The 15755-nt window shown below is 41.9% G+C and overlaps 1 protein-coding gene across 8 annotated transcripts in view; it reads right to left on the reverse strand.

The window, feature by feature from the left end:
- Nucleotides 1-15755, reverse strand: part of FHOD3 (formin homology 2 domain containing 3) — a 403764-nt gene that overhangs the window by 79329 nt on the left and 308680 nt on the right. For 5 of the 8 annotated variants that reach the window (XM_075416737.1, XM_075416736.1, XM_075416735.1 and 2 more), the window contains 2 exons: nt 4963-5097; nt 88-138 (listed from right to left, as the gene is read on the reverse strand). In XM_075416737.1, coding sequence (XP_075272852.1) covers nt 88-138; nt 4963-5097 — 186 coding nt within the window. The remainder of the gene's footprint in view (nt 1-87; nt 139-4962; nt 5098-15755) is intronic. The other 3 variants (XM_075416738.1, XM_075416734.1, XM_075416733.1) reach the window with 1 other exon arrangement.

The following is a 15755-nucleotide window of genomic DNA, read 5'->3' on the forward strand; positions in this document are numbered from 1 at the left end:
AAAATATAAATACATGACAGCTCCCCAGTAAACTATATAGGAAGTGCAAACAACCACAGGGGAAGGGTGGATGCATTATATACAAACCTCTCTTCTCTTGCTTGTCTTAGTTCTTCTCTTTTGTCTAAATAATCGCGGCTAAAAAGAGAATTGCAGTAAATTGCAGAGGAAACCAGAAGAACACGGTAAGTAACAGAAGTGTCAGTAGAGCAGGAGAAACCAAGAGCAGTACAAACAAGCTGATCAGAGACATTGAAGGCTGTTGTCAACAAAAATTATCAGTTTATTTTTGTAAAAAAGGCTGAAAAGTATCTGTGCACGCTTGTCCAAGCATACACTATACATACATGTATGCCAAATACGTAGTTCGGAAGGTCATTACAAGTAACCATAAAAAAAAATCCCACAAAGAACTTGAAGCACATTTTGAAACCTGATACAATGAACTGGACTCGTCCATCAGGAGCAGGCACTTCAGTGGCTATTAAACCATTCCTCATTTGCTCCATCTAGAATGCCCTGGAACAGTGACTGCAGCACCTGCCGGGCTAGACCAAGGCAGGGAGCACCCCGTATTGGCCCTCTTTCTAATACCCCTCTCCTTAGTATGTTTAGTTGGCATGGCTGGAAACGGGGCAGCAGACTGGCACTACCGAGTAGGACAATTCTTTGTTCTCACAAGGCACATGCAGGATCATTGGACAGGTAACAAACTTTCACGTCTTTATTTTTCACCCTGAGTTTTATATACACACCTCCCTCTATCTCAGCTACCCCTCCCACAGCTCCTCAAGTAACTCATATATTTAGCTTTTGCTAAGTCAACTTTAATGGATGCCTGGGCACTGTGAGTTCTGGCAGGCCTGTCACATCCACAAATGTGGATGCAAATTTAACTCGGAGAATGGCAGAACCCAGTGAATGTCCAGCCTGCCCCAATATCACAGCAAGACAGTTTCTTACAATATATTTTTAATATTTTGTGGAATCTGGTGGACAAAATTGATGAGACTTTCACCTTATCTGTTAGATTCTTCTACAGCATAACCTGTGAGTGCCAAAAAGATTTTCAGAACTACTCCATTTACGAATAAAAAATTGTTTTTTCTCCTTACATTGGGTCATCAGATGAATTACTTATCAGCTGCTATACCAATAGCTATCAAACGTGCTATCACGTGCTCTTCAAAAGTCCATTAACATAGAACACACACTACTGTTTCAGGCTAACTCAACATCCTTTGAATCCCTGAACTGGTTATACTTCTATCATATTTTCAGAGTATTCTTTGGAATTATGGCATCTATGGAAATAACTCCAAAGAAAAAAAAGAAAATCTAGGACTTTTTCAGCAGGCAATTTTTCAGATTACTTTTTCCCCTCCGATCACTCTTCCCTGCAGCTGAAGAATAACTCTTGTATTTCAGAACATATTGTTCTATATATGCAATGGGTACAATAGCCCTTCTACTGAGAAAAATGTTCATTATGTAAAGCAATCCTTCTGCTACCAATAGCTTCTGAAGCTTTTTAACTCCTCTCCTAAAACCAAGCTCTTTCACAACTGGTGATGCTCTCCTTTAAATTATCCTCAACTTGTCAATAATGGTGCCAGAACCTAGTGCAGTGTTCTTGAGGCAAAGTTGGAAAGAATGAGATAACAAATGAGTCATGATGGCAAATCCAGTACTGCTCACGAGTTTAAAGGCTGTGAATTGCAAGTGCTATTTTTAATCAAAAATACATCTTCAGAGACTGGGTTTCTAGCCAGACTGATGATATGATAATGTAATCCCAAGAACTCTTACAAAACTGTCCCTGACTGTTTGCTGCGGCTTTGTCCTCCTCCTGCCAGTCTGTTTAATCAACTGTGGGATGCTGTCTGTCTGTGAAGTTTGGTGGCTTTGGAGACCCTCTACTTAAACACAAGTTATAACTTCTGGGAGACCAGGGAACTCAAATCTAGAAGATGAAAACACTGGGCATTAAAAAATTGTCGTCTTAAAAATGCAACACAATCATGACGTTTAGTTAACCAGTTTCCGACTCTGCATTAATGAGATGAAGATGTATGTATATTTTAGAAAATTTATTTTTCCGACTTTAAGGAAGCTCTTTTAACGAGAGAATAACTACTGTATCCAACCTCTAGTGAAATATGCACATCTGTTATTCAAACAGGTCAAGCTGCCAAATGTCCTCGTGTTTTTTTTTGGTCTGGGAGTTTCCTTTCTGAAAGATCATGCTGGCTGTCCATGGCAGCCTGCTGCAGCCTGATGATACCACTTAGAGGGAGAGTTTTTGGAAGAGGCTCGAAGACTGAGACCTGACTGTTTCTGTTTCAGGAGAACTTGGGCAGCTGTCGGCTGCCAAAGATCCTATTATGGTGCTCTTCCACCTTCCCTCTGCCTCTCATTTTCTTCTAAACTAGCTATCTTCTGGAGCCAGAAGACTATCTCCTTCAACCAACCAACCAACCACTAGTAGGTTACTCCTCTTTCCAATTCACTATAACACAGACCATTTCCACTTCTTACTAAAGAGATAATTACAGTGAAAACAATACTGCATACTAATAAACAAGCTCACATGAAAACCAGTGCCATTTACCAACTCCAAGGCTACGAAACATTTATCCTACCATTCTTCAGATTACTACATTATGTCTTCTAACTACTAAAAATATGTTTAGTTTTCATCCTGTTTATGAGGAAACAAACTGGTTTCTTAGTGTATGCTCTTCAGACAATAGGCAAACCACTTTAGGTATAGGCACCTTCTCTGCCCTAAGCCCACTGCAGTCATTGCTAATGCCTGTGCTGGGATTTCCAGGCATGGATTTAAGAAGGGGAGAGGACTTGCCTCTTACTGTCCTCAGGCAGCACACCCTGGGATCCCACAACGCACCACATAGTCTCAGATGTGAAAATGGAGAGTCCTGTATTCAGCTGGGGCCTTTGTCTGGTCACAGTTTGAGCAATAATTTTGATCATTATTTTCTGTCAGTTGCTTTTTCCAGGAGGAAGAGAGACATTTTCAGAAAAGCAGGAAAAAGTGCAGTTTAAAAACACTACCATTCATCCCGAGACCTCAAAAAGGAGGCAGGAGACCTGCATGAATTAGCAAGGAGCTTTTAGCGAAACTCAAATGGAAGAGAAGCGTCTATGGAATGTGGAAAGAGGGACAGACCACTTGGGAGGAATACAGGAACATTGTCAGAGCATGGAAGGAAACAATGGGGAAGGCTAAGGCTCACCTTGAATTCAATCTGGCAAGAGATGTCAAAGAGAACAAGAAGGTGACGGAACAACTCATTCTGGATGTCATGTCTAGCAAGTGGAGGAAAAGAAGGTTATCAGGAGTAGTAAACACGGATTCACCAAGGGGAAACATGCTTGACCAGTCTGATAGCCTTCTATGATGGGCAGATGAAGGGAGAGCAGTGCATGTTGTCTACCTCAGCTTCAGCAAGGCTTTCGACACTGTCTCCCATAACATCCTCATAAGCAAGCTCACGAAGTGTGGGCTGGATGAGTGGTCAGTGAGGTGGATTGAGAACTGGCTGAATGGCAGAACTCAGAGGGTTGTCGTCAGTGGCGCAGATTCTAGATGGAGGCTGGTAACTAGTGGTGTCCCTCAGGGGTCAGTACTGGGCCCAGTCTGGTTCAACTTCCTCATCAATGACCTGGATGAAGAGTTAGAGTGTACCCTCAGCAACTTTGCTGATGACACAAAACTGGGAGGAGTGGTGGATACACCGGAAGGCTGTGCTGCCATTCAGCAAGACCTGGACAGGCTGGAGAGCTGGGCGCAGAGGAACCTGATGAAGTTCAACAAGGGCAAGTGCAGGGTCCTGCACCTGGGGAGGAACAACCCCATGCATTGGTACAGGCTTGGGGCGGACCTGCTGGAGAGCAGCTCTGCGGAGAGGGACCTGGGTGTCCTGGTGGACGACAGGTTGACCATGAGCCAGCAGTGTGCCCTGGTTGCCAAGAAGGCCAACGGGATCCTGGGGTGCATCAAGAAGAGTGTGCCCAGCAGGTCGAGGGAGGTTCTCCTCCCCCTCTATTCTGCCCTAGTGAGGCCCCATAGGGAGTCCTGCATCCAGTTCTGGGCTCCCCAGTTCAACAAAGATGAGGAGCTACTGGTGAGAGTGCAGCGGAGGGCTATGAGGATGGTGAGGGGACTGGAGCATCTCTCCTACGAGGAAAGGCTGAGGGAGCTGGGCTTGTTCAGCCTGACGAAGAGAAGGCTGAGAGGGGATCTTCTAAATGCTTTGGTGCCCAGTGACAGGACAAGGGCAACGGGCACAAACTGAAGCATGGGAAGTTCTGTCTGAACATGAGGAAGAACTTCTTCCCTCTGAGGGTAACGGAGCACTGGAACAGGCTGCCCAGAGGGGCTGTGGAGTCTTCTTCTCTGGAGATATTCAAGACCCGGCTGGACACTGTCCTGTGCAGCCTGTTCTAGGTGACCCTGCTTCAGCAGGGGAGGTTGGACTAGGTGATCCTCAGAGGTCCCTTCCAACCCCGAACATTCTGTGACTCTGTGAAAACAATTTTACTTTGCAGAACATCAAAGCAAAAAAGATGTCTCAGTGCTTTCCTTTCCTCCCTTCCTGAGTACCTTCCTCCCACTGTTTCATCTTCAACCACTATGCCTCACTGAGATTATACTTTGAGAAGGAGTATATTAGCTAATGAAATCTGGCCTCTGTAGATATCCAGTCTGTGTAACTGGCAAATACGTAGCTGTCTTTGAAAAAATTGCTGGTTTATTAAATGCCAAAATTCATCATGATGTGTTTAATAGATCAGATCTTAAGATACTTAGATGAAGAAAGGTATCTAAAGATACCCACAAACTATTCATCAGTTCAATTATTTGCAATTGAATGTCTCAATGATTTACAGACCCATCACACATTAAAGCAACAGACTGAGAGCAAATTTGGTTCCTACTTGAATTTGTTTCTTTCTTCGCGTTCTATCCTTTGCAACCTTTCTTCTCTCTCCTGACGTCGTCTTTCTCTTTCTGCTGCCAAGGACTCCTGGTGCTGCCGAAAAGATGATGTAAGGAGACCACCCAAAGCTGGCCTGCAGAGAAGGAAGATCACATTTCTCAGTGTCACTTTTATTGATTATACTGGCAAAAAATGAGTAGCAATAATTCAGTAAGTAACATAATCCCAAGCACAGAATGGCATGGCAATATTTATGTAGGGATGCTTCAAAGCACTGCCTAAGTATCTTCTTGCTAAATTGATTTTAGACAATGTGATGAGCTTAAGAATGGCAGATAGGTTAGGCTTCTTAAATTGACAAATTTCCAAAGCATAAATGAAGTATGTGTAAGAATTCTTCAGTCTATTTCAATTGGAATGTTGTCTAAATAATTTTTTTTTTTTACTGAATAATCTTGTTAACTGAAAAGCTGAATCCTGTAACGGATTTTTGAAATTTTAAAGAAAAAAATAAAGCTGGAATATTTTTTCAGTGTTTTCCAACATGTTACGCAATAATGTTACAAACAGATGTGTCACAGACATCTGAGAATCCTGTCTACAGAAAAACAAAAATAAAGATGTAAGAATTGCCCTTCAGAATTTTAGTTCTCTCTTGAGTAGAGGCATATTTTTTTTCCTTTCTATATTATCAAATTCTGTTATCATGATTACCTTGCTGCACGTGCTGCAAGAGCAAAATGAATCACATATGGGAACTTAACAACAAAATGCACAGGAACAACACAGCTAGTTACAATAATCATTAAGTGGCATCATAATTGCTATAAAAAAATTCAGAGGAAATTGGTCTCATGGAGAAAAGATTACCTGCTTTCCTCTCCTTGTCCAGGGTAGGATTTAGTCTTCTCAAACCATTCTTGAAAACTGTCTGACCTGCCTTAAAAATCCTTAATGGATGTACCACACCACCTATTTCAGGGCTTAACCATCTCTGCCAGCAAGAAAGGCTTCTCTCCTGTCTAGCCTAATTTGCCTTTTTTTTTTGCCATATAGACCCATTTGTTCTTGTTTTGTCCACAGTAAACAAAAATAACACTTTACTACCACCTGCTTTATGGCTAAGCAAGAATTAGTCCAAAAGGGGACTTTCTCTGCAGTCCTCTGACCATAACTGTGAACTGGATGCTCTACGGTAGGTTACTATAATGAAGAAGGCTCAATATCACCACAAGCAATGTATATCAAACTTCTCGCTGTTGTTCAGGAGGCTGTTAAGATGCATGAGGTAAGACGGCAAACGCCCAGCCAAAAAAGGGGGACAGCTTCATCAGAAATGGCAGCCTCTACAGTAAAAAATTCTCATATACAAAAATGATTTTTTCTTTGAGATGAAATAGCTTCAAGTAGCAAATGCACTTTAAAAAGCTACAACTATATACACATATAGTTTGGTCTTGACATTGATTTTTTTTTTTGTTTTTTTTCCACTGCAAGTACTACTTTCGCTAGGAGAGTGGTTCCCCTCGCACATCGTTCCCCCAAAATGGTGGTACTGGTATGACCAACCTCTCACATGGCAAGAGAGTGACCTCAGAGCGAACATGTTTTTCTTTCTGTCTCTTAGACAGGAAAAATCTGTATTGTACAGGGTAGCTTTATACAGATGTAAGTGTATCCACTCTGATTGAATTAGACTGACAAAATCAAAAAGACGTAACTCATGTAGAGCGGTTTCTGTGCATTGTTGTAACGTGAGATTTACAATGAAGGATTAATGAAAGAAATAGATACCTCCTTTTCTGAAGAGAAAATAAACCTTGTCTAAAGGCAGGTTCCTAAACCAGCAATGCAAACCGGAATCAATTTCCACTATTTTTAAGAACTCAGACCCCTTCCCCGATTTATTCACATGCCTATGGCTGCACAACATAGGCACTTAATGTAATTGTACCAGTTCACCAGTGAAAACAGGCGCAGAAGACAAAAACATTAATGCAAACCTATCTTCCCTGAGTGTCTGAGTCTGGGTGAGCAGGAACGCCACAAAACACAGCTATTTCAGCCCCACTGGCAGCACGGCAGTATGAATATAATTTCAATAAATTGAATTTCAATATGTCATATCCCACCCGCATAAACATTACATAAGATGGTATAAAACTTGATATTCTGTAAGCCTCCCGGCTGGCACTCCTCCAGAGCTACAGTATCAATGCTGGATCATGCTCAAAACCATAAAAATCTGTAATATGCCTCAGCACTAAGAAAAGGGGAAAAAAAAATACTCAAACCCTGACAGTCAAGTACATGTGGTGAATTTTCCCTTGAATGTATTTTAAATTTATTTTAACCTTTAACTTTTTACTGCATGTTAGAAGAGAAAGCTCTCAGCAGAAACAGTAGCACCACTGTACTAAGACTCAAGAGCTAGAGCTCCATCCCTGTGGCAGCATGAAAAACCATGGCAACAGGTTGCATACATTATTAGGCAAATAATTATAATAATAAATATAATTATAAAAATAATCCAAACTAGCCTTTGGAGACCTTATTGTGGCCTTTTAATACTTGAAGGGGGCTTATAAGAAAGCTGGGGACAGGCTGTTTAGCAAGGCCTGCTGCGATAGTACAAGGGCTAATGGTTTTAAACTAAAAGAGGGTAGATTTAGACTGGATATAGGGAAGAAATTTTTTACAATGAGGGTGGTGAAACACTGGAACGGGCTGCCCAGAGAGGTGGTAGTTGCCCCATCTCTGGGAACATTCAAGGCCAGGTTGGACAGGGCTCTGAGTAACCTGATCTAGTGGTACATGTCCTTAGTCATGGCAAGGGGGTTGGAGTAAATGGCCTTTAAAGGTCCCTTCCAGCCCAAACTATTCTTTGATTCTATATATCATCAGAAATTGCTTTCAGAAGGGGAAAACTGGACAGTGCCTCCACATGAAGACATCTGGAAATAAACTGCAAGAGATGGCAAAAAGAGGGTCCCCTGTCAAGTCTGTGCTCATATCTGTTTCGTGTATTTAGCGTGCTATCCCATCCCGTCCCATCTCATCCAGCTGCCCTGAAGTCTGCACACTTCATCTGGAGTCAAAGGAAGTTATGACTAAATAAAAGCTGAAGAAAAATTAAAGGGAAGGATGGGGTGATACTGAGAGACCAGAAGAGTGATTGCAGGTCTGCACAGCATCTAGCAGGTTGGAAACCTTCATCTCTGACTGAGCTCTTTGAGGATTCACAGTAAATACACATTCTTATCCTAGGGATTACATGGAAATCACACGGAGATGTGCAGCTTAGTCCTGCAGAACAGGATTCTAACCTGACCCTGGCAGTAAAATGTCTCCACGTGCCAGAACACCTTGTTCGGAGGTTTGATCTAGCACAGTTTGGCTAGCATTGCTCACTTGGCTAAAATCTGCAGACGTATGAACTGCAGTCTCACAATCTAAATAAAAAGATCGACAACCATACAGCCAGGAAGAACGCTAATGCCTAAGAAACTGCTGAACATCCATGTGTCATATAGTTTGCCACCCTCTGGAAACTGATGAAATCAGTAACAACTAGCCAAAACTCGGTATATCCCACTGGTTATTTTATGAGTGCATACTTCAGCTGAGTTACAAGCTACAGTACAGGGTGCACACACATACCCAACTCAACTCATTTGTCCCAAACACAGTCAGTTCTGGACAGCCATCCTGCACACAACAGTTCTTTGCATGAAATGGTCAAAACTAACAGCCAAAGCTGTGAGAAAGTTCTGTTGAAACAGATTATAATTAAACAGACAGGAGCGTGCCAGCTGATTCCTTGTGTGGCATTGACTTCTTAAAAAATCAAATAGTTTTTGGGTTTTCAGTCACATTTAGGAAACAACAGGCAATGGAACAGCACTGATACTGCTGACTTAGTGCCCGCGTAGTGGTTAGGTCCTGCACCGTCCAGCTCCCTCGACCGGACACATCTTCCCTCTGTGAAGACCACATCTTACACCAGTGCTGAGACCTTTTGCCTTATGAAATCTTATAAACTCACAGCTTCACTGTTGCTGTCAAACACTGTTAACTGAGCTGGTATTCAGGTGCATCAGTCCTCTTTTTAATGGGAACTGCAACTGAAAACGAGCAGATTTTTGTATTTAGTAAACTCTATCCTTAATTTTCTACATGTACGTAAACTAAAACTGGAGGAAACAGGTGTTACTTTCAGGGTGTACAAACCTGTACCACAGCCAGAAGAAAAGGCAAGCAGTAAGAGGTATTCCTCAAATACTCTAAACAATTTGAAAAGGGATTTGTCTGTTTGGCTTGTCTGTAAAATGTGGGTTTTTGTCTCTGTATCCCCCTGGCAATAAGGCTTAAAATAAATGTTCCCTTTCACTGAACTCATAGTTGAATTGCAAACGGCAGCGGGACTGGCCAAACCAGATGGCGGGAAGGCTTGGGTTGAGCCCTCAGGTAATTTTGATGCTTTGACACTGTTTAAAGCGTGACAGTACCTTCGGGCCTCAAGAATATTTAAGTCTTACTGCCATAGGCTGCATTTTAAAACTGAGTAAGCAAGGAAAAGGCTAAAAAAAAATCTGGCATTGAATCAAAGGTGGCAAGAGATTTTAACAGAATCGAGTATGTGAATACTCGATGAAAGCATTATAGAGTGATCACTCACAAAACAGGGTTACAGCTAATATATGCCGGTACTTTAATGTTGGCGTCATATGTTACCAACTGGTAATATCAACCATTTGTTCAATTCTACAAACACAGTCCAGAAGGATGCTTACTCTGACTACTATTTTTAGTCTTGTAGAGAACACAAGGCTATTAAAAATGGACCGTTACTACAAAAATATTAAGAAAAGCTTTCTTCTGCCTGCTGTTAAAACCAGCAAAAGCTAAACAAGCTATGTTATTACACTCTCATTCCAGAAAGGAAACACACAGCAAGAATATGTTTAAGTCTGGGGATTTGTGAATATAGTTTCACACCATGGCATTGGGACATGGGGACAAATAGGTCATTAGTTACTTATCTTGTTGGAAAAAGACAGGAAAAAGCAAAAAATAGGAAAAAAAAAAGAAGGAAAAAGATAGCAACAAAAGTATACACAGTGCAGAGGATACAAAGCCAAAACATTGATTGTAGGCCAAAACTCTTCTGAACAGAAATTCCTCTAACCCAACCTACTGCATTTAACGTAGCAGTGAATTAGTAATAATTATTAAAAACACAAGCTCAGGAGGACACAAGATATCTCACACTTTTTTGCAAGTTCTTGCAGTTTTCTGACAATGCTACATCACAGACTATATATTGTGAAAGGGAATATGTGACCTGAATTACTCTAATCTTGTTGAAAATTGACGAAAATACTTCTATCTTACTCTAAGCCACTTTGTTACAGCAAAATTGCAATTATCAACTTCAAATGTTCTTCATTCACGTTAACTCTGAAATGCACTTCTTTTGTGGCTGCATTTTCCTCTGTTAGCTGAATTTTTAAAATTTCCTAAGTGGAAACGGATATCTATAGTAAGAATACAGCATACAAGTGTGTATTTTTAGGACCTAAATAAAAAATTAACAGATGACTTATGAGAGGAAATCCCTTTAGGTCATAAGGTTAATAGTTAGGATTTTCTTTAATATAACAAGGGTCAGAATCATTAATAATCTTAATAAGGAAGCACTAATTACCCATTTTTCCAAAGTGCTCCTGCTCCAGCAGTCATGGGAATGTGACAGAGAGGGAACAACAGTCAGCAGCTCCTACTCAGGCCTTAAGTAACTCTAAATGTCTCTTGGCTTTAACAAAATAAATCCGCTTTCCAGCTTAGAGACAAAAGAGGAGGCAAAGCTGCCAAGAGCCATATTGCTTTTCACAGTTAAAAATCTCTCCGTGTGTTATGTCTCCCCACATGACACGACAAATTCAAAAGCGTGTTGATATAAGATTTTGCAAACAGACTAAACATTACTTGAGGAATCTTTACAAAACTTCTCTCAAAAATAAACACAAAATTGAGAGATAAAACTACTGACTAATGCTTCCTTTGAGAAAGAAATTTGAGAATGACCAAGAGAAGAACTGATTAACATTAGCTGGCCTGAGGGGCTACACAAAATAAAGTTACAGCGGGGCAGAGCGGCGCAGAGCCCGGGCAACGCACAGGGACTTCCTACATAGATGCTCCTCTCATAGCCGAAGGTTTACAGGTTCTGCATTGTGTTTCAGCCTTTCTCCAACCTGCAGCTTCTCAGCCTCATGCGAGTCACAAATTGCCTGGAAGTGGCTTGCAGAGCCCCCCCGTCCCCGTAGATCCCGGCTAAGGTACGGTGTCCCCCGAGCATCAGCGCTGTGCACCGCGGCGGCAGCCAGCGAGATGTTGCAGTCTGAAACTGTAACCCAGCTCACGCTTTCTGTTCAAACCTAAGCCCTACCACGAAGCCTACAAAGCTGCAATCAAGAATACTGCTTACACAGTAGTTCAACAAGCAGCTAAGCCAGTGGAAGCCACCGCTGCTTCCCAAATTGTAAATCATCAAGTAATGCCTAAGGTCACTTTTCCTAGCAAAATCTCAGCAATAAAGTTGAGGCTTTTGCCCTGGGCCGCTATTATCAACTATCAAGTTATCCCTTCCTCATCATGTTATTCAGAATGAAAGATGTGCTTAGTATTTACCACAAGGAAAAACAGCCACGGTCTCTGGTCTGAGAGCCCAGAAGTATGTATTAAGACACACAGAAGATGGCAGGAAGAGAAATAATAGAAAGCCAAGGAAAGAGGAGCTGTTCCTGGGAGAGCAGCAGCTTTCTGGGCTGTCTAGTGGGTTTTGTTCCGCAGGCTTCTTGTTTTTCCTTACGGCTTAACCGCTGGAGTAAGGTAACTCCAGAGTGCAGATTAGTTATAGATGGGTAATGAAAAACAACAAAAAGGAAAAAAAAAAGAGAGTCTGCCAAGAAACTTCATCCAGCAGCACCTCTCTGGTGTTGTCAATTACAAAGACCTTTAATTTTTGTAGAAATTCTAACTGAAAACCTGTTTAGCATTCTGAAGCAGTTTTGTTTTGATTTGAAGAGACACAAATTTGAAAAAAGCACCAGATTGCCAGAAAATCACTGTTTCAGGCACCTGGAGAGGAAATAAAACTCAAAAGAAGAGTATTTGCAGACTTTTGCTGCACTTCATGATTATGCTTCAGGTATGGTGCTTAAAGTGTCTTTAAAATCAGTGGAGAAAAAAAATCACCTATAGTCATGCTAATATCATGGTCTGTGTGCACCTGCTGTAGAAATAAGTGCTTGAAGGTAAATTACCTTTAAAAGATATATAAGAACATAGAGATGAACACTCAACATTCAAGGCCCTGCATCACAGGAGCCCCAGGTAATGAACTGCTGTAGATCATAAAGCAAGCAAGATAGAAAACAGATTAAGGGATGTGAAACACATTTCACCTTTCTTAAGTCTGTTTTTTAATGGTCTGGAAAATTTGGAGAGTGCATCAAACAGGAATAATTTGCAAACATCATAGCAGGTCCTTACTGAGCTTGGAGATTTGGAAGAACTTCAGAGGGACCAGGCAGAGGTGGAGACTAAATTCACACTGACTGGCTAAGAGGATCCAGAAGTGGAGGTTTGCAAGCTGAACTTTCTGGCATTTGATTCAACAGATAGAGGCAAGAGAATGGGGACCATGAACTCCCGACCCCTCGGCACACAGTGCCTTGAGAAGAAGGCTTTTCGAGTTAGGCTAACTGCACTACTGTTTGACCATCAAGCCCAGTGGGAACCATCTCCTGGCAAACGCATCAGAAGAAATCTACCTTGGCAAACACATCAGCAGGATATTTTTCTTGAATTAAAGCTGGTGCTGAATTCAGGAGCTCTTGCCTCAGAAGTTAGACTCCTCAGGGTCTCCTCTAACTATGGCCATGATCAACAATGCATATACTTCACCACCAAAACACATTATGAGGGGGTGTGAAGCTTTGCAAGTAATGAGGTTTGTTGTCCAGCTACAGATTCCAGGCTGCAGCTTTCAATTTAAGTGACCATCTTAGATTCAGAGGAGGCACTCTTTGGCTAAACAGAAATATCCTAGGTGTGAGCACAAGGCACGGAAATAGAGAAGAGTCTTACAAGACCTTCTTTCCTCAGGGCAAGGCAGTAACTCGCAGATCCAGAAAAATGCTTTTCTCCCTGCTCTGCTCCAGCCACATCTTGCTCTTCCCCTTTGTTAACAAAATTTATGAGGTTAAGAAATCAAGATCATTTTTTTTTTTCCCCTTTAGGAACTAAGGAGAGAGTTCATTGGTGATGTAAGTTGTGAAGAGTGGCAGCAGTATATTTACGGAGCAAAGCAGTCTTCTGCAGTTGAAAACAGGAGGACTGGGTTATACTTCTTATGCATTAGGAGCAACTTTCATAAGCAGACATGAGAGAATCAATATACCCTTTCTTCTCTCCCAGTGAAGGGCTGAAGAGAAAGTGCCCTGCAATTTGCCCTCCTTCAGCAGGATTCCTATGGCTGCAACATGCACTTCAGAAACATGGCTCTCCACAGGGGACCCAGGGAAATGAGAGAGAACAACAGTATTGCAAGAAGTTGGCAAAAGGCTGCAGCTGAATTTAGAAACCAAGAAACAGTCAAGTAAGCCTTTTCTTCTGCTGTACAATCAGAAATATATACATTATGTGGATTTCAAAGAACAAAATCCAGTTACTGTTGCACTGAATTATACTGCTCTTTTGGCTTCCCTACTGATCGTAGCCAACGAGGGTTTTAAAAGTATGAATGTCAAAACGTCAACCACACCGCTCCTTTCCACCTAAGTTGTAGCTCTTGTTTACATAAGCAAAATGCAGCCAAGGGTTTGAAAGGCCTGTCAGGGTAGCTGAATGGAGTATGAATCATTTTGCTGGGCACTGCTTTAAATGCTGCTTCTTCCTTCCTCCTCATTCTCGGAGGTCAGACAAACAGCACCAGAAACTGCATCTGAAGTTCTTCCCTGCATGACAAAAGACAGGGATCTTTCTATGAAGGCCTTGGACAACTGTGATCATAAGCTGAAAGCAGAAAGCGCACCTTGGAGCTAACCATACATACCCATCTGCTTCTTGTCAAGTGTCTTCTTCTCCTCCTCCCTCATCTTTTAACATTTCTTTGTGTTTGAATCCGTGTAAATTTTTACCATCAGGAGGTATGAAATAATGTTTACATAATCTAAGGCAAACAGCATTGATAGAAGACTGTGAAACCTTCCACAATACTTTCTGCTTACTAATTAGCACCGAACATTGCGTCTTGCACTACACAGTTTACTCTCCAGGGAGCCAATTTCTATCCATCGGTCTCTGCATGGGCAACTCTGCAACCCATGTCTTTCAGGATAATGAAAAAAAGTGCAGGTTTCTGCCCTTCTTCACAGCAGTCATGCCACTAGAGCCTGCTGAACTACACATCTGCAGTGGCAGCGCACTCCAAAATAACAAGACGATCCAAAATGGCATCTGAACCTGCACATTTAATTATCTTTCAAGAAGTAACTACATCTGTTCTGCAGGCAACACGCAGCTGTGGCATACACACACATTTTTTCACACTTCTCACAGACTAATATACAGAAAGCATCAGGCTGTAACGTCCCTCAAGTATCAGAGTGCAGAAATCCTGGCAAGTTCAACTACTGTGAATAGCAAGATGCTCATTTAAACAATAGGAGAGGCATTTTTATCACGTGAAGTGGAAAGCGGTAAACGTAACCTGAAGGAAAGACAGAGACGCAACTCCAAGCGCTGTGCTCAGGCACCTAAAACACACAAGAGATCTGACAGCTGAAGGCAGAGCACTTTCCAGTCTCACAGAAAAAAGCAGAACGAGGTGTAATGGCTGGAGGATGCTGCTGGACAAACCGGCCTCCAACACGTGAAATATTTTCCTAGCAGTGATGATAAATACTGGAAGGTTTCCCCGGAGAAGTCAGGCGCTGCCACTTGAAAACACGTGAAGGTACAGGGGGCTTTCGTTTAGCTTCTGTGAGACCCACTATGGATGATTACAGAGCTCCCCTCTGGCCTGACGCTCCATGAATCTGCGAAGTTTACAGCTTCATCCTGTGGGGCCAAGGCACTTTGGCTCCAAACCAGCAACGCACTTACGTGCTCGCTGCGACGAAAGCTCGCTTCCTTTACTGGAGCGGGGCCAGCGCAACCAACCTCCTGCAGGACAGCCCCAACTATCGTTGGCCACCTCAGCGTTTGACCACTTTGGGGTTTCTCTGCTGCAGCAGCAACCAGAAGCTTCCAACAGCAGGGGCCTGGAAACATGAAACTTCAAAAGCAGCGGGATACCTTCAGTTTTTGCTTACTTGGCATCTCTTTTGCTGAGGTAAAAGGGGGTGAAAATGCCAGTTTAGAGTTTTTTATTATGGTTTCACTCAGCAATAATTTAATTCAGATCAGGAAAGACAAATCGAGGCAAGTTACTCTAGGAAGAGGAGCAAATAAAAAATGATGCCTTTCTCCAAAGATAAACTTAATGTAATTACTTACTTGAAAAAAAGGATTAAATCAATGCCTCGTGGTTAGAAATAGATGTGTGCTGGAAGAACCTAACTTGAACTATTCTGAGTAGCAGACTGGAAAGGATGTGAGGCATTAGGTAGGTTCAAACATAAATACATATATACACAAACATATATACCTGTATTTCTGCACACATTCAAAAAAATCATTAATAAAAATTAACTGGAATACAGATAAAGGATCCTGAAAAAG

This window comes from Opisthocomus hoazin, chromosome 3, assembly GCF_030867145.1.
Source record: "Opisthocomus hoazin isolate bOpiHoa1 chromosome 3, bOpiHoa1.hap1, whole genome shotgun sequence".
Taxonomy (NCBI): domain Eukaryota; kingdom Metazoa; phylum Chordata; class Aves; order Opisthocomiformes; family Opisthocomidae; genus Opisthocomus; species Opisthocomus hoazin.